This window comes from Ammodytes marinus, assembly GCF_949987685.1.
Source record: "Ammodytes marinus genome assembly, chromosome: 3".
Classification (NCBI taxonomy): Eukaryota; Metazoa; Chordata; class Actinopteri; order Uranoscopiformes; family Ammodytidae; genus Ammodytes; species Ammodytes marinus.
The window spans coordinates 13,681,466-13,700,160 of NC_137232.1; the positions used below are offsets into that span (position 1 = coordinate 13,681,466).

At 41.6% G+C, this 18,695-nt stretch overlaps 1 protein-coding gene across 1 annotated transcript in view; it reads right to left on the reverse strand.

Annotated features, from left to right (window-relative positions):
- The window catches only part of tenm4 (teneurin transmembrane protein 4), a gene marked incomplete at both ends in the record, with an annotated part of 180,674 nt that overhangs the window by 5,859 nt on the left and 156,120 nt on the right, over positions 1-18,695 (reverse strand). The window contains 4 exons of the mRNA XM_080054064.1: positions 1,270-1,412; positions 6,784-8,398; positions 12,308-12,604; positions 18,322-18,557. Of these exons, the coding sequence (XP_079910190.1) occupies positions 1,270-1,412; positions 6,784-8,398; positions 12,308-12,604; positions 18,322-18,557 (2,291 nt within the window). The remainder of the gene's footprint in view (positions 1-1,269; positions 1,413-6,783; positions 8,399-12,307; positions 12,605-18,321; positions 18,558-18,695) is intronic.

Consider the following 18,695-nt stretch of genomic DNA (forward strand, 5'->3'; position numbering starts at 1 on the left):
CCTTGTCTGTTTGCATCTGTATATTACTCCTATACAACCATCTTTAACAGCCATTATCTCAACATTCTTTTTTCCAATACTCTGAAACAAAAAATGTCAACTTCTAAAGCACTTACATCAACTAAAACGTTCCATAATCATTCTTAACACACCGCTAAAGGCTAATGAAGAAGGATTTGGTAATATGTTGTAAATTATCTGATTTATGATGCATTTTCTTCTTAAAAAACATCATGAAAATGCATGAAAACAAATAGTACTCCACTATGTTTAGGTGTCACTAAACATGCGATGGGTGCCATTCACTAACTGTCTATAGTTGAAACCAAAAACCCAACACAACAACAGTGGCCTCGTAAATAATTCAAGTGAATTTGGAAGCGACTTAAAAGGGTCCGATAAACGAGGGTATCAGAGCATGTCTACACCACTACTCAGACCTGGGACTGTGTGTGTGTGTGTGTGTGTGTGTGTGTGTGTGTGTGTGTGTGTGTGTGTGTGTGTGTGTGGGCTAGTGGTGTAAGACTGAGATGAAATCGATGGTTTGGTGGTGGGGAAAATGGAGAGTGAATTTCCCTAATGGGCCGGACAATTACAAGAAGCTGTTTAGGCCCCAAACCTGGTTCCCCTCAGATGTGGCTTAACTAAGGGGCAGGGAGCCGCATCACTGGGCTGTGTTTGAGTCTGATAGCTGGCAGCTCCAAGGCAGGGGGGGACAGTAATATAGTCAATTTACCATTAGTTTTGGACTAGTAGTACTGGGGACAGTAACAAAGTAAGTTTGTAGTGGAAACATGTACTGAACTTAAGTAAATTTTTGTTTGTATCTTTGTACTTTACTTGAGTATCTGTTCTTTTTTAAACTTATAACCTTCACTATATTTTGAGGATAAAAATTGTACTTTTGACTCCATGACATTTCTAGGAAGCCAGTTGTTAATGGTTACTTTCAGGCTAAGCATGGCTTTTAAGTCAGCTGTTGATTTTTGATTTTCTCAAATACAACCGTCAACACGCAACTTTCGAATGTTGTCACCATTGTAAGTTCATGCGATGAAGGAATGTCCATTAATAACATTATTATGTTATAAAAAAATGGGTCTGATGAAGGGTACTGTACCTTGGTGATGTGTGTGTGTGTGTGCGTCCGTGCGTTAGTGTGTGTGTGCGTGTGTGTGTGTGTGTGTGTGTGTGTGTGTGGGTGTGTATGTGCGTGCGTCTGTGCGTTTGTGTGTGCGTGCGTGTGTGTGTAGAGTGAGTGTCCCATACCTTGGTGCTGTCCCACTCCTGGGTCTTGACCTGTGTTCTCACTAGCTCGTAGCTGGGCTCCATAGACTCCGTGCTGGGTTTACGGTACCCGGGGATCACGTTATAAAGCTGGAAACCAAACGTCACCAGCCAGCTGTTCACATCTGCAGAGGAATCACAACATTAGGCAAGGCAAGGCAAGTTTATTTTTATAGCACAATTCAGACACAAGGCCATTTAAAGTGCTTTACAGGGGCAAGATTAAAATATATCAAGTATAGAATTCACATTAGAAAAGCGAATGAGAAATAAAACATTTAAATAAAATAAAAATGACAGGCTAAAAGGGAAACAGAAAAGTCTTCAGATTTGATTTAATGGAGCTGAGAGTTGCAGCAGACCTCAAGTTTTCTGGGAGTTTGTTCCAGATATTTGGTGCATTAAAACTAAAAGTTGCTTCTCCAACAGTGATTTACGTATTGTCACTTTAATTAATATGCACAAAAATGAATAGATATTTATTTCATGCAATTGAATAGAAAAAAAATTAAAATCCCAAAGAAAAAAATGGGTTACAACGAAATTTAAATTGGGATAGTAATAATCCTGGGCTATCCACATTCTTTGTACATACTTCAAGTGCAAGTTCCAATAGTTATAAATTAAACAGACAATCTTACATACTGCTCCCCTTACAGTAGCTATGAGGAGCTTTTGAATTTGTGTTGATTCTAGCGCCCCCCCCCCCTTGGACAAAGGTGGACGTGTTTTTTGCGAATCCAGATGCATGGCCATGAAGTAATGTATTTATATGTGACTATGTCAGATTAATAATGGTAATATGACCACTGTGAAGCAAAGTAAACTTTGATTTAGTAGCGTTCATAAACACAGAATGTTCCAGTCTGCCTGTATGCTGTAAATCATTTTGTCTGATTTTGCAGGAATTTGGACCCGAGCAAAGGAATTAATAAAAACTATATAGTAAAATCGCATTTTTTGCACCGATGGTCTCGTTTATAATCATCAGAGGAAAAATGTCTGACTGTTTCATAAACATTTAAGAATTCCTAGTAGCCTCTTTATTATACACAATTATTCCTGACCCCATGAAACAGAAAGAAAAACTCCTCTAAGAATTGATTAATTCAATTTTCCAGCAGTTGACATTCTGCGGTCAAGTGGCTGTCTCCGTGAAACAGCCCTTAACTCGGCCTGAGCTCTTGATTTGTTTGTGAGAGCGTTGCAGCTTTAATAAACACTCCACATGATGGAAATGATTAATGTCCGCACACTGCAGGTGCCACACTAACGACACACAGCTGTGGCACACACATGCCAAGTGACTTCTGAGTGTGTGTGTGTGTGTGTGCATGCTGTGTGTGTGTATGTGTGTGTGTGCTGTGCTGGTAATTAGACACTTTAATTTCAAGTTGTTTGAAGAAGCCAAGACTTTCATTATGACAGATTTTGAGGACTCAGCGGGTTCTTCTACTATAATTCATAATACTTGATATGTTTCTCAAAAGATGCTTAAAAAGTGGAAAGATACATGTCACACACACAGACACACTCGCAAACGCACACACACACACACACACACACACACACATACACACACACACACACACATGCTAATAGGATCTACCAAGGCTGTGGTTGTAGGAGGTGCTATCAAAATTCCCTTGTGAGAAGTTGTCATTAATTCTGAATCTAACTAAGACATGACTGCAAGAGAGGTCATTTGTAATTCTTGCCCAAATGTCAAAGTATTTGTCGTTCGGACAGCAGCTGTGTGTGTGACACTTGGGGGGCAAAGTGTGTCACAGATTGAGGGCTGCCCGCTACTGTGCCAACCTGACAAAGTCTTTTAAATAAGAATGTGTTTGAGGACTGAATGAAAGGACCCCGATAATTCAGTGAAAGGAATTGAAATGTCGGCGCCATCAATCACCATTGAGGCAGCGACCCACTATACAGTATATATCTAACGGGCTGCTTAGCATACAAATACAACTCGGCCCCTAATACTTTGGCAGGTTGCTAAATGGCTTAGTTATACAGGGGGAAATATAGATGTCTAGACTATGCCTGATGTTTTTTTTTCATCTTAGTAAAATCTATGGGTGATTTAATAACATATTGAAGGTATTAAGGAGAGGCACAGCAGAGGAAAAAATAGATTTTTTTCAAGCACCGGTACATTTTTTAAATCGATTTTTTGTCTATTTTGCTTCTTTCATGTGAACATAAATTAGAGGTCCACAATGTACATTTAGGTGTTTATTTGACTAAACCTTGTCTGTTTGCGTCTGTATATTTCTCCTGTACAACCCTCTTTAACAGGAATTTTTAAAGATTAGTTTTTTTCAATACTCTGAACCAAAAATCTCAACTTCTAAAGCACTTACATCAACACAACTTTGCATAACATTTCTTAACACTATTCTGAAGGTATTCAATAGTAGGATTTGCTCTTATCTAGAGCTGCAACGATTAATCGACAAATCGATTATTAATCGATTATTAAAATAATCGCCAACTATTTTGATAATCGATTAATCGTTTCGAGTAATTTTTTAATAAAACATTTCCAAATTCTCTGATTTCAGCTTCTCAAATGTGAATATTTTCATTTTTTTTATCCTATTATGACAGTAAACTGAAATATCTGTGTGTTTTGGACATAACAATACATTTGAGGACGTCAACATGGGCTTTGGAAAATTGATCAACATTTTTCACCATTTTCTGACATTTTACGGACCAAAACACTAATCGATTAATAATCGATTAATCGAGAAAATAATCGACAGATTAATCGATTATCAAAATAATCGTTAGTTGCAGCCCTACTCTTATCATTTGAGATACGCTTTTATCATAAAATGTGCCGAAAATGCATTTTAAAGACCTTTACATAGTATTTTTTTTAGTCATAAAACGGATAAAAAGAGGCTGCATCCGAAATATGTCCTGTAAAAACGTTGGGCTAATATATGTTGTTTAAAGGAAATCATGATTTTAACTCTTCAACCAGCTAGTTGCTATGGATACAATGTGCTTTCATTGCCATGTACCTCCTGCCACAAAGCAACTCACAACAATGTATTTCTATGAAGGGACCTGAGTGTTCAGTTTACACACACACACACACACACACACACACACACACACACACACACACGCACGCACACACACACACACACACACACACACACACACACACACACACACACACACACACACACACACACACACACACACACACACACACAGTTGAGATAAACAACCTGTGTCCCAGTTAGGGTTGGGCACCGAAACCCGGTACCAGTATGGCACCGGTGCCGACGTAAGCGGTAGTAACCAGACCGAATAAGAATGAAAGTTTCGGTGCCTCATTTCGGTGCCGCCGTCCATGGGTGCCGCCTTTCTTTATATGTCCATGGGTGCCGCCCCCTGCTGTAGTCACGTTTGTATTTTGACAGACTGATCGCTCTTTATGTCATGATCGATGAAGCATGTCCGCTCGCGGATGCTGTTCTGTGAACACCGCAAGGAGCATTTCTCACCGGGCTGTGAGTGACGAGAACGAGCCCGACCGTCTCGAGGAGCGCGCGCACGAGTGCTCAACAGTCGCTCACGTTCGCAGTTTCACAGACTGATCGCTCTTTATGTCAGACTATTGTTGAACGTCAATGCAATGCATTTCTTTTTGCAAATGACACTTGATCTAGCAGTATTGTCACGCATGTATTAGGCACGTGTAGGCTGACGATGAGGCAGCGGCCGCCTGCACGCTTCCTCCCGTCAGCTGTTCTAGTGCTGCCTTTACGCACGGCGGTGGAGACAAACCCAAAAAACACACAGCGGAACACGGCGGCCCGGTGATATGGAAACGTTTAACAAGACACTTCATAAAGACACACTTAAAATAATGATCTCTGCCCATACAAAAAGCTCTGACTTGGATAACGTTATGGAGCGATCGATTTATAAAACCATCCGGTAGGCTACATGTGTCTGATGACGGGCCGTTATATTAATAATAAACAGCGCTGCACATTATAACAGCATGTACTTTAAAGATCTCGTATCCATCCTGAAAAGGCAAACATGACATTTTTTCTGCACAAAAATGGTTAATTTGACAAAGTTAATAGTTGTGGTCTTATCTTTACAGAAGACTTCTTTGTATTTTTTATGTCAGTTGAATTTTGTTTCAAGTTAAATGCAAATGAGCACTGTCAATATTCCAAAAGGCTAACGCTCTTCCTTGACTGTTTTCAGTCTGTGGTTCTCATTGGGTGTACTTATTTCCTTACTGTAAATCCAATACTGCATTTAATTTCATATGGGTGTTTTATATGTGTATCTATTTTAATTTTTAAGGTGTTGTATTGTTCAGGTCATAAGGACTCTTTCTTATCAAAATGATTACTTTTAGCTAAAGTTTTAAAATGGAGATTAGATTACCTGGTAGTCTCCACATTAATCTCCATTATTATATTGTTTGAAACAGTATTGTTGTATTAGATAGTATGTAAATTGTGTGAATTTTATTTTATTTACATTTTAAAATAGTTTATCTGTAAGTTACTCGTAATTATATTGTTAAAGTTAATTGTGTTAAATTTGGCACTGGATATAAAAGGGCATTATTTTTTGACAAAGTGTGTGCAATTTGAGGCTTTAAAGTACCGGTAAAAGTACCGGTTAAGCACCGGAACCGTTTCAAAAGTACCGGGTAGTAACCGGTATCAGAAAAAACCCAACCGATACCCAACCCTAGTCCCAGTGAGAATTGGCTCTTAAAAACCCTTTCTAGCACACTGCTTTTCAATTAAACATCTATTCTTCCCTTTATCACCTGTTTTTTTAGAATCAAAATCAAACGAAATCCAACAGGAGAAAATCCCAGGTATTAGTTTGTTTGCTGAGCTGAAAGTGACAGCAGTTTCAGAAAGGAATGATTTGTAATGATTGACGTAGCAACTCTAAAAGCTTGCTCCATCGGGACTCACTTAACATCTGGCAAAATGCTTTCAAATTACAGCTATTTGGAGGAATACTTTATATAAAAATCTGATGTCCGAATTGATTCAATATTCACACTGCTAGTGCCTAAGGGCGTGAAATATGCCTTTGACTAGTTGAATGGCAGTTGTGGTTTGACAAGTTTCTATGGGCGTTTTGATCCTTTGAAATACATTATTAAATTCTTTTATTTTTGCCTTTTCCTTTACAAAGGAGGGTTACATGTATTTGAATGGAGTTTTCTTCTAAGAAATTCACACATCTGTGATCTTTCAATGTTCCCTCTGCCTTTCATTGTTAAGCAGAAATGCATCATCCAGTATCATATCATCTTAGGTTATTATCGTACAGTTAAAATGCAGACTGTCGAGCGAGGGCTACCCAAAATATGAGCTGGTAAAATCATGTCAATTCATATCTCTAAACCGTGTCTGTTTGTGGCCGACTTAAAAGAAAAACTAATAGCACAAATAAAAAAAAATAAAAAAATAAACGTACCTGTCATGTAGCACTTGATCTCCTTGTTGTTGCTGAGGGGATTGTTGCTCTTGAACATGTAGAGGTTGAAGGGAACGATGTGGTCGCTGTTCAGACGTTTCCAAATCTCGTGGTCCGGCGTGGTCCAACGTCCCGCCAGAACATCATAATCCCGTTTGCCCATGTGCACCAGTCTACTCAGAGGCTCATACAGGCCTCCTTGGTAGCCCACTACCAGCTGGAAACTCGGGTTAGTGTCCAAATAAACCTCTCCGAAAGCTGTGTGTAGCACCTGCTTTATCATGAGCCCTGCCCCGCTGAAAACAGCCAACGGAGTACCTATGTTATCGCACGCCACGTAAAACTCATCCCCACTGCTTAGCTCCATTGCGAACAAATGTCCCTGTAAGTCGTAGTACAGGGACGTTATCTCCGAGCTCGAGTGATTGTACATGTGTGTGACGCGAGTCGGGCTGGATAGGTCCGCGTAGAAGAATTGTAAATGGTGGCCGTTGCTATTTCGGCTAGAAACCCTCCTACCGAGGCCGTCGTAGCGATATTTAATACTCCAGTTGTTGACTCTGTTGTAGACCTTTACGAGCAATCCCGCCGAGTTGTAGTCAAAGTAGTCGTTGCCGCGTTGCTTGAGAAATCCGTCCTCGTCCATTCTGTACAGGACGTCCCCCAATCGAGTGATGCGGTCTCGGATATCGTAGCGTAGGGGGGTAAGCCGTGCGCTATTCCCGGGGCTTAGCAAATGCAAGTTCCCGTTCAAATCGTAGCTGTACCTCCACAAGGGTTTGTCGTTGATAGAGACCACTTGGAGTTGACCGTCCGCGTCATATTCGTAGGTGTAGCGCGTGGTGTTAGCGTACGGCCCGACTTTTAGCTCTTTCGCTACCACCCGCCCCATGTTGTCGTATTGCACCATCATCCAATACATGAGCGAGCGGAAAATCTCATACTGGACTTCCTTCACTCGCCCGTAAGCGTCAAAATGCTTCGTGTGGGTCATCACGGCCGTTGTTATGATTTGATTTATGTCGTAGTAGATCACTCCGAATTTGCCAAACTGCTCCGTTTTGCCCGAAACATCGTCGTAGCGATACAAATCGATCGGTAGCGGAGTTTCGTTGATTACCGCCTGCATGCTAGTCACTCGAAAACTGTTATCGTACACATAGTCGAATCTGGCGTTGACCATTCCTTCCTCGCTGAATCTAAATATCTGTCTGTCGATGAGCGGGCCGATTTGACGGTAGCGAATGGTGCACGTGAACCCTTCGCTCTGCAAATTGACCGTTTTGAGCATTCCGGCTACCTCGTCGTAAGCGAAACCGATGCGCGTGGTGTCGTAAAGGATCTCGAGCATTTTGGAAAGTTTGCCGTATTTGTAGATGACCCTGCGTCCCGTGCCGAGGTAGGTGGTTTGCAGCAGCTGGCCCTCCTCGCTGTAGTCTTGAAGCACGGAGGCGTTCCCCTCGGGAGGCGCGTACGTGTTCCTGTAGTAGCCGATGGAGCGGGACGTCTGCAGGGTTTGACGGGCCACGTTGGGCATGGTCACGGACGAGAGGCGGTTGTTCTTGTCGAATTCGAAGATGTATTGACGCTGGCTGTACAGGAGCAGCACCATAGACTGTGAAGAGAGAGAATGGGGATAAGTCAGGATATTGAGTGAGTTGAATACAGTGTAAGATTCATTATTATAAAAGTGTCAATTTTAGGAGTTTTTGTTTTATTTGCCCTTTGAAAAAAATAAAATAAAATAAAAATAAATGTGTAGTGTGAAATAAGTGTGTATTTTAAGGGTGATCTAGTGGTGAGATTCTAGATTGCAACGCTGCCTAGGTAACCCATGCTCGCTGTTTGGAGAAGTTATAGAAGCTACGGTGGCCTTCAAGGACAAAAAGCTAGTTACTAAAGATGGCATCATCCACCATCTCCCTCTCGTTTTTTCCACAATATCAAGTGATGAGGTGAAGATGTATTTAGTTATTTAATCTATAGTACTTCTTCTTCTTGGTCTTCCAACAGGTGCATTTCCCCAGGACGCCCACTATATATAAAAACGTGAAATGCAATGTTTTAAAAATATTTAAAAAAAAACTATACAATATGAGTTATCTCAAGCTAACAAAACAAAATGTATTCCACATATTACCTAGATAATGTGTTCTATCACAAACGCAGACGGGGAATGTGTACAAGACACTGGCATAACAAATAAACCAAAAGCAAAATGTCACAAGCAATAACATATTAGGCGAGTGGGATTTAAACCTAATCTAATCTTCCATCTTGAAAGTGCAGTTGTTGATATTCCTCTGACATTATGATTTATTTAAGAGATGATTTCAAAAAGCTGCCTCCCACTTGTTTTCTTATTTCTGAGATCTTTTGATCCAAACACAGAACGAAGCGAACGCATTTTTCCACAACTCTGCAAATCGAAAAATAAAAAATCGCCCTTTCTGCACCAATCAATTATGTATTTAAATCGGTACTAGGGCTGTCAAATTACTGAAGAAATGTTGTGATTTTTTTAAGGTGACTGTCTGGCATTCTCATATAAAAAAGTTAAAGAACCCCAAGCTTTTCACCTTTTTTCTTCAACAATTCTTGGCTTCAATTAGCGAGTAAGAAAAGTGACATTTCGCTTCTCATCAGAGCTATTCCGGATTAAACTTTTGCTGTCAGACGATGGCTACAGAGTATAATGTCGTCGGCGGTGGTGGTGGGTGCACCAGACAGCTTTAAATTAAGTTTTCTCCTGATATCTCTGCTTGAGCCCGATGACACAGCTCAAACACTGCAGCAGTTATTACAAGATAACTTTTAACTTCAGTCTGATACAGAGAACTATCTTTTTATTACATGTTTATCTTTAAAGCCTCTGAAATAATAGTAGGAACAAATATATGATATCAAAGTTGGGTGTCTCAATAAGCTTTTCCAAAGATCTGATTGAAAAACAAATGTTCATGAACATTATCAAACTTGTCTTCTGTCTATAGACCGTCTGACAGGACTGTGTGGGCGTGGCCGTATCAAACTTTCTCCATGGCAACAGTCATTGTTTGTATAGAACATTCGGGTAGAGAACTGCCCTGATTGGTTGAAAAATCTTACTGTGTAATAAGAACCAGAGCATAGCCCCGCCTCATCTAAACCAAAATGTCTGTAAAGTTGATCAAACTTAAATGACAATATCTTTCATTTGGATTGATACATATGCCTAGAACTCTCTTCATATACTTTTACTATCATGCAACTCTACACACACCTAAAATGTTTCTCTTTACCAGAATGTTGTGTATTTGATGTATTTACATTGTGTATGAATTGTTGTTTTTGTTTCTCGACATCATTGCAAATGAGGGTCACCCCTCAATGATATCTCGAGTATAAAAACTATATAATAAAGGTTAAACTAGAAATCCCGCGGAGATTTGGAAAGTACGGGCCGCCCCCGCGCGAATCGGGGAAGGGAAAAAATCGCGGCCCACCCCCGCGGTCCCAGAGGCTTTACCGTAGAGCGACGCGAGCCGCGCGCGTCCGACGAACGACGAGTCGATCGGAGTCGGGGGGAAAGGGGCGTGGCCCGGCAAACATTGCATCGTTGAATGACGGTTTTCGCATTTGCGGCGCCCCCTGCGGGTTAACCTCGACGAGCTTAGAGGGACACGCCACCGCACGTCTTCGGCACGTATCCTGCGAGTTTCACGACGATAGGACCTACGGGCAACGAGTTATGGCCAATTTGTAATTAAGCCCCGCCCCTGCGTAAACGTTTTAGTCAATGGCGGCCATGTTTTCCAAGCTATCCTACTGATATTTTTCGGAGACGTGCTTCACAGTCCCCCGGGCCTTCGTGAGAAATTTGGTGTCGATAGAGTAAAACTGGAAAAAGTTGTGGTTAAAACCCTGTTTTTCAGTGTATGCTAATTAGCCGAAAATATTTCCAGGTTGACTTTTATGGTCCAAGAGGCTTTTTTGTAGATCACCGTAACATACACCTGTGTGAGAAATTTCAAGTCAATCGGACTTACGGTGTGCGGGGCGTGGCCTCTCAAACTTTCTTCAGTCTGGGTTTAATTATAGCGCCCCCTAGCGGAAATTACAAAAAAATTCTGAGAGGCTATATTGTAGAGCACCATGAGCTGTACATGTGCAATCGATTTCAAGTCAATCGGAGTCGGGTGACTTTTGTGGCGCCCCCTATGGGTTAATCGCGATAAGCTTCAAGGGACATGCTACTACATGACTTCTGCACATACCCAGCAAGTTTCATGATGATAGGACCTATGGTTAAGGAGTTATGGCCAATTTGTGGATAGGCCCCGCCCCTGTGGCGCCCCCTACGGGTTAATCGCGATAAGCTTCGAGGGACATGCTACCACATGACTTCTGCACTCACCCAGCAAGTTTGATGATGATAGAACCTATTGTTAAGGAGTTATAGCCAATTTGTGGATAGGCCCCGCCCCTGTGGCGCCCCCTATGGTTAAATCGCGATAAACTTAGAATGACATACTACTACATGACTTCTGCACATACCCAGCAAGTTTGATGATGATAGGACCTACGGTTAAGGAGTTATGGCCATCGTGTTATTAAGCCCCGCCCATTGGTGGCGCCCCCTATGGGTTGATCTCGAAAAGCTTCGATGGACATGCAACCACATGACTTCTGCACATACCCAGCAAGTTTGATGATGATAGGACCTACGGTTAAGGAGTTATGGCCAACGTGTTATGAAGCCCCGCCCATTTGTGGCGCCCCCTTTGGGTTAATCTCGATATGCTTCGATGGACATGCTACCACATGACTTCTGCACATACCCAGCAAGTTTCATGATGATAGGACCTATGGTTAAGGAGTTATGGCCAACGTGTTATTATGCCCCGCCCCTGCATAAACGTTTTGGTCAATGGCGGCCATGTTTTTCAAGTTGTCCTACTAATCTTTTACGGGTATGTTTATTGTAGTCCCCCGGGGCTTCACAAGAAATTTGGTGTTGATACAGTCAAATGTCAGAAAGTTCTGGATAACACGCTGTTTTTCACTTTATGCTAATTAGCGGGAAATATTCCCTGAAGAATTTTTATGGTCCCAGAGGCTTTTTTGTAGAGCACCCTAACATACACCTGTGTGAGAAATTTCAAGTCAATCGGAGTTACGGCGTGCGGGGCGTGGCCTCTCAAAGTTCTTTCAGTCGGGACTTCATTACAGCGCCCCCTAGCGGAATTCGGAAAAACTGTATAATAGCACACCCCGGGGGGTGGGGACGCACGTTGTGTGAAATTTTGGCGTGTCTGCGTGTAACGGTGTGGGAGGAGAAGCAGCTAGAAAATGTGAGGCAGAATAAGAAGAAGTCAGAAGTCAGAAGAATAAGTATGGTGGAGAGTAATAATTACGGATCCCCAGTTACACTGGGGACCCGTACTTAATAAATAACTAAATCTCCCCAAAATGACGGTTAGAACGATTTTGTAGATATAATGTACAGGAGGCTTTAACTGCATCATTTAAACATCAACATTACCTTCTCCAGATAAGTGTAGGTCCAGGATTTCCCATCTGCGAATATCTGCGATGTGATTCTTCCGTTGGGGTCGTACTCCATGCGTACGGACATGGTTCCCCTCTGGATGCCGGCTACCTGTCCCCCGGGGGAGTAGGTGACGTTGACCCCATTCAGTCTGCTGCTCGGCGCCCATAGGGTGGGACGTCCCGCTGCGTCATAGTGGATACGCAGAGTGAACTTACGGTGGTCGTCGTAAACTTTCTCTGTCCGAGTGATTCGGTCAAAGTCCAACGAAAGCAAGTTCCTGTTGTGGACCTTTAGGGAGACACATACACGCACGCATGCACGCACGCGCACACACACACACACACACACACACACACACACACACACACACACACACACACACGCACACAGGGGGAGAATTTTTTTTTTTTATTTAATTTATAATACGACATTGATAAATGCTGTGTTCTGATTGGTCAATCACAGCATTCTAGGGTTTGTTAATAATTAAAGGACATTTTTTGAATTGTATTTGACTGCTGTTAAAAGGCCTCCTGTCCCTTTAAAGGTAGAGTCAGTCCTACTGGCAAAATTGTACCTATTATTATTATAATTATAGTTTTTTGGCATTTTTTCTTTATTGGACAGTTTTGGAGAGGGAGCAAATAAACAAATTTTGTTTGTAGGTTTCAAAATGATGGAGGAGAATTGGTGCACTGCTCTTCTGAGGTGGAAAGCTTATTAGTGGAGCTTTTAATCGCACATTGATTGTTTTATATTCTTTTATTGTTTCAACCGCTTTTAATTACTCGCGAGAAGCCGTATATCTCAGCACTGCAGGAAGCCATTGAAGTGATGAAATTATGAAAATAATTTGCATATTTTCTTTTGTTTGTGTAGAGATTCAGCCGTCTTAGAGGCAGGGGAAAAAAATGCCTATTCATGCAAGAAACATTAGTAGACACACTGATCATTAAATTCATTTCCACTGCTTACTGAAAGAGAATTACCAGGGGCAGACCAGGCTCATTTTATTTAGCCCTATTTCCCGTAAATTGGAAAAGACGAGAAAAAAATCAATTATTCTCTCTTTCTCCTTTGTGTGTCTGTGTGTGTGTGTGTGTGTGTGTGTGTGTGTGTGTGTGTGTGTGTGTGTGTGTGTGTGTGTGTGTGAGAGAGAGAGACTGGGGACATGTTTATGTGACACTTTGGTTTTGAATGCAGACGGCTGCACACAGTGACTGTGATCAGAGCAGAAAGACATTGAGGCTCTGTGTGTGTGTGTGTGTGTGTGTGTGTGTGTGTGTGTGTGTGTGTGTGTGTTGCCGAGAAAATTGAATACTCTTTCTTTTTGACTATTCTACATACTACAGCTGATCATAAAAAAGCATCTAGTTAGCATGCAGTAAGCTTCAATTGGGACATACTTTTAATGAAGTATTTCATTGTAACATTGTGCCTTGATCTTGCCTCTTGCTTATATACCCGTCGCATCGATGGTTGTATTCACTCGGAGGCTCCGTCTATGTGAACTAACATATTCTTTCTTTTTTCTATTCTACATACTACAGCTGATCATAACACGTATCTAGTTAGCATGCAGTATGCTACAATTGGGACGGTCTTCTAATTATGTTTTTCATTATAACATTGCGCCTTGATCTTGCCTATTGCTTATATGCTTTCCATCGCTGGTTGTAATTGCTGACTTTATCCAACATCTAGATTTTTGTTTTCCAAAGAGATGTTCGCATTATACGTTAGATATTGCTGAATGTGCACATTTATTCAAACATTTCAGACAAACTGTAATAGGAAAAATGAGTGTTTTCATGTAAGTAATCAACTGGTAAAGTTTCATGATGATATTAATAAGTTAAACAATGTGTTCACCTGCAGTGGCCTTAATACAATGATTACTTCAGATGTGCTATCGTTAATGCTTGAAAAGGCTAAAAAACATCTTAGACCAAAAGCTGCTTCTAGCTACTTTTCAGACTCTAGCCCAGAGAGCAGTTTGCAGGGGCTTTGCTGAGTGTGTGTGTGTGATGGGAGGGGGGGGGGGCAGTGTGTGTGTGTGAGTGAGTGAGTGGGTGAGTGTGTGTGTGTGTCTCTGTGTGTGTTTGCTTCTGTGTGTGTGTGTGTGTGTGTGTGTGTGTGTGCGTTTGCTTCTGTGTGTGTGTCTCTGTGTGTGCGTTTGCTTCTGTGTGTGTGTGTGTGTGCATGTGTGTGTGCGAGCATGTGTGTGTGTGTATGCTTCTGTCTATGTGTGTGTGTGCCAGCGTGCGTGCGTGTGTGTGTGTGTGTGTGTGTATGTGTGTGTGTGTGTGTGTGTGTGTGTGTGTGTATGTGTGAGTGTGTGTGTGTGTGTGTGTGTGCGTGTGTGTGCGTGTGTGTGTGTGTGTGTGTGTGTGTGTGTGTGTGTGTGTGTTGCTGAGAGGAAAAGCCCAACACTTTTTTAATCCCACATTGCGGACGCTTTGGTCTCTGATCTGTGAAGGGACAATTACACCCGAAGGCAATTAATGTCACCGATAGCTAATTGAGAGGATTACTCTGCACTTAAAGCAACACAGTGAAATCCATCTAAGGGTTTGAGCCTCTGAGGCAAAATGAGCCCCAATAAGTTAAGTTACTTTATTAGTCAATGGTTGGTTACATTGAAATTTGTCTTTTCGCATATCCCGTCTCAAGTTACCACACTTCGTAGGGGGTCAGAGCGCAGGGTCAGCCATAGTACAGCAAGTCTTGCTCAAGGACACAATGGTTGAGATGGTGGGCACCGTAGACGTAATACCAGCCTCTGTCAGTTTTACAACTAACACACTCCTGTCCGGTGCCCGGGGATCGAACCAGCGACCTCACGGTTACTGGTCACCTTTCCTCTAGGCCATCCTACCACCCCTAAGACCAGGGGGGTTTCACATTAGTTATCTGGTATTTTATTGCTTAAAGGTGGAGTCAGTGATTCTGTAGAGTGCTTTTTGTCCTTTTTTTTGTCAATATCAGTGAATATCTCATTATGATATGCTAACTGTCTTTTACAGTGTGAAAGGGGCATGTTGCTAGCAATGGTGGCCCCCCTTTTTTTTTACGTACCCTTTGTTTTCATACTAGTTTACAGAGCCTAGGCTGTGTATTACTACTCCATTTTAATACTGAGAAATACAGAGAGAGTTTTGTGGAGCTGATAGGCTTAATCAACTTTGTGTCAACTAACTAGGCAAATGGCTTGAATGTAACCGCCATTCGTTTATATATATACTAAAGTTACGCACTATAGTTTTAAATACTGAAACACAGTGTTACAGGCTCTTTCATAAGCAGCATAGGCTTGGGGTGTGTCCAAATAGATTGTATTGAAATAGCTAGAGACAGTTTCTCAAGGCAAGATCTGGTTCAACAAATACTCAACGGTGTGGAGAAAAACGCTTAGATCGGAAAGCAACTCAAGAGGAATTATTCTTAATCGAACAAAGCAACTGAAAATAAATTTGTCAAAGAAAATAGATGAGTATTTACAAAAGGATTCAGACTATTACAGCACATTAGAGCTAGAATGTTACATTTTGAAAGAGCTGTCGGCAAACACAAAAGATAACAAAGTAGCTATCTGATATCTCAGAATCAATAGCTTTTGTGTCAAATGACAATCTCAATTTTTGGAGTTTACAAGTTAAAAGGCCTTTTCATTGTCCTAATGAATAATTCAACAGTCACTTTTTGTTTTCTTTCAATAACACCAGTTGTGTTTATACTCACACTGCAATCAAAAGAAAACTAATTATATTGTTGATTAATGTTTCCAACTTGCTACAGAACATTATCAGACACTATGAGGAGACCAAATGCTAATACATTTTTTATTTATTTATTTATTTATTTTTGGCATATTTTCTTTATTAGACCAGTTTGGAGAGACAGAGTTGGAGAGACTTGTGTGAGTTTTGAACCAACACACTTCAACACATTGTAAAAAGAGATTATGATGAGACAAAATGCTACGGCAGAGTTTTGACAATGTTTTTAATTCTGGACTGAATTTTTTAGAGATTTTTTTCTTTGGCGAAATGGCAGCCACAATGGATCACTCATACTGTACATCTATAAATTACTTATGCACACGGATATTTAATAAAACTTATTTTTCATATGAAGTAATTTATTTATTTATTGCATTGTACTTTTTTTAATGATGAATGACAGTACATGCATTTTATTAAATTTTATTAAATTCTACAAGAAAAAACAGGACCTAAGAGCCACACCATTGCCTATATCTTGCTCCATCGTTTCTCATGCAATGCCTGTCTTGTATCAAGCCCCTCACACACACACACACACACACACACACACACTGCTCCAGCCACCCACATAGTAATATCACTTGACATGCCACTCAAGGTCGCTCAATGATTCTCTGCTGTAGCTCTGGCCATTAGAGCCTGCTCCCATTTCCTCTCTGTCTCTCTCACCCCGCGGGCCAATGGCTTTAACACACACACACACACACACACACACACACACACACACACACACACACACGGCCGCTCGAACGCGCATTAGAAGCTTTCACTTCCAGAGGGACAGCAGGGGAACAGAGGGCCATTAAATGAACATCCAATGACAGACAAAGTGGCACCTCCGCATTAGCCCAGAGTCGCCTACCAGAGAGAAGGGAAGACGGCTTAACCACAAGTTGTTATTTTGCTCCAAAACAGCAAGAAAAAATGGTTTAAAAGAGCGATCATGGGATATGGGTTAATGTGGAACTATCGATGTAGTGATCAATGTCTTGATTTGATTTTTTTATCTCTTGTGTGTGGACCTCAAGAAGAATAGTTGTGATTATGTGGTAATAACTAATGGAGATAAAAATTAAAAATAAGTCAATGAATTATTTTTTTTTATAGGTGCTCCTTGTGTGAAAAGCCATTTTAAGTGGTTCATTCTAGATGAACAACTGTGTGTTCCTCTAAATAAGAAATGCAACCTGTGTGTACCTGACACTGTGTGTCTACCAGTTTTATCTTTGCAAGGTCAGCTCTCTGTGGCCATTTACCCTCACGTATCTCTCTGCCAAATTGACACTACTGTTGAATGTACCTCAACAGTACCCACCCACCCACACACCCACACACACCCACACACACACACACACACACACACACACACACACACACACACACACACACACACACACACACACACACACACACACACACACACACACACACACACACACACACACACACACACACACACACACACTTACTGTTTTATTGAACTGTTTGTGTGGCTTTATTCGAGTGTTATCTTGTATCTTAATGTTGTTTGAGTCCCAAACGGAAGGCAATTTTCTGTCACTATGAGACAGACAATAAGGTTTTTGAATTGAAAGAGATGTGTTCATGTGGGCGTCTGTATGAGAGAATCAATATAATACAGGAACAGAAACAGTGCTATTGATGGTTTGCATGTGGCCGTCTGACAGTCTCTCAGTGCACACGGCTGCTTTCTGTTGACCTTTCCCTCACACTCACACTGCGTCTGTCAGTCAAGGCTCAAATTCACACTGTGCAGAAATATCAAGGTGGAAGCTACATTTAAGGGTATTTTCAGTGAGAGGGATTTGTCTCACTCCTTTGTTAAACAGTAACATTTTAGTCCTTTTTAAAGGTGCAGTCAGCGATTCTGTAGCAGTTTGGGGTTTAGGTGTCTTGCTCAAGGATGGTAGAGATGGTGGGCACCGTAGATGTATTACTAGCCACCACTAGTCTTACTACTAACACCCTCCTGTCCGGTGCCGGGGATCCAACCAGAGACCTCATGGTTACTGGTCGGCCCCTCTTTCCTCTAGGCCATCCTACCACCCGCGGTGAATCAGTTAACCATTCAGATCCCTAGTATAAGCACTAGTAACACTTACCCATCGTCCCATTCTTACCAATGCAACCGACATTTATTTGAAAAAGTAACACACTATTGCTTTAAGTGTGTATAATAAGCCCTAGTAACGTTCTTACCCTTAGTCTGCGCCCATACACAGTGACCTGTCCGCGGGCCTGCTCCTTCCTCTGTCTCCACTCCACCAGATTCAGCCCGTTGTCCAGGGCCAGAGTCACGTTCCTCTTGCTCACGGTCGGGTTGACTGTCCCGGCTAAGAGGTGCGGCTCCGTGTGCAACGATACCTCCATCCCATTGGCTAATACCAGCCGCAGAGAACCATCCAGACCAATGAAATAGCTGTTCTTCACTTGATCTGAGAAAGAAGAGGGAATGGTTATGGTTAGGGTGAGAATTTATAATTTTTATTTTTTTCATGGTTATATGATAGGGACAAATGCTAACACATAGACACTAGAACAACGCATGTCTAATGTACAGCATCACAGCATTT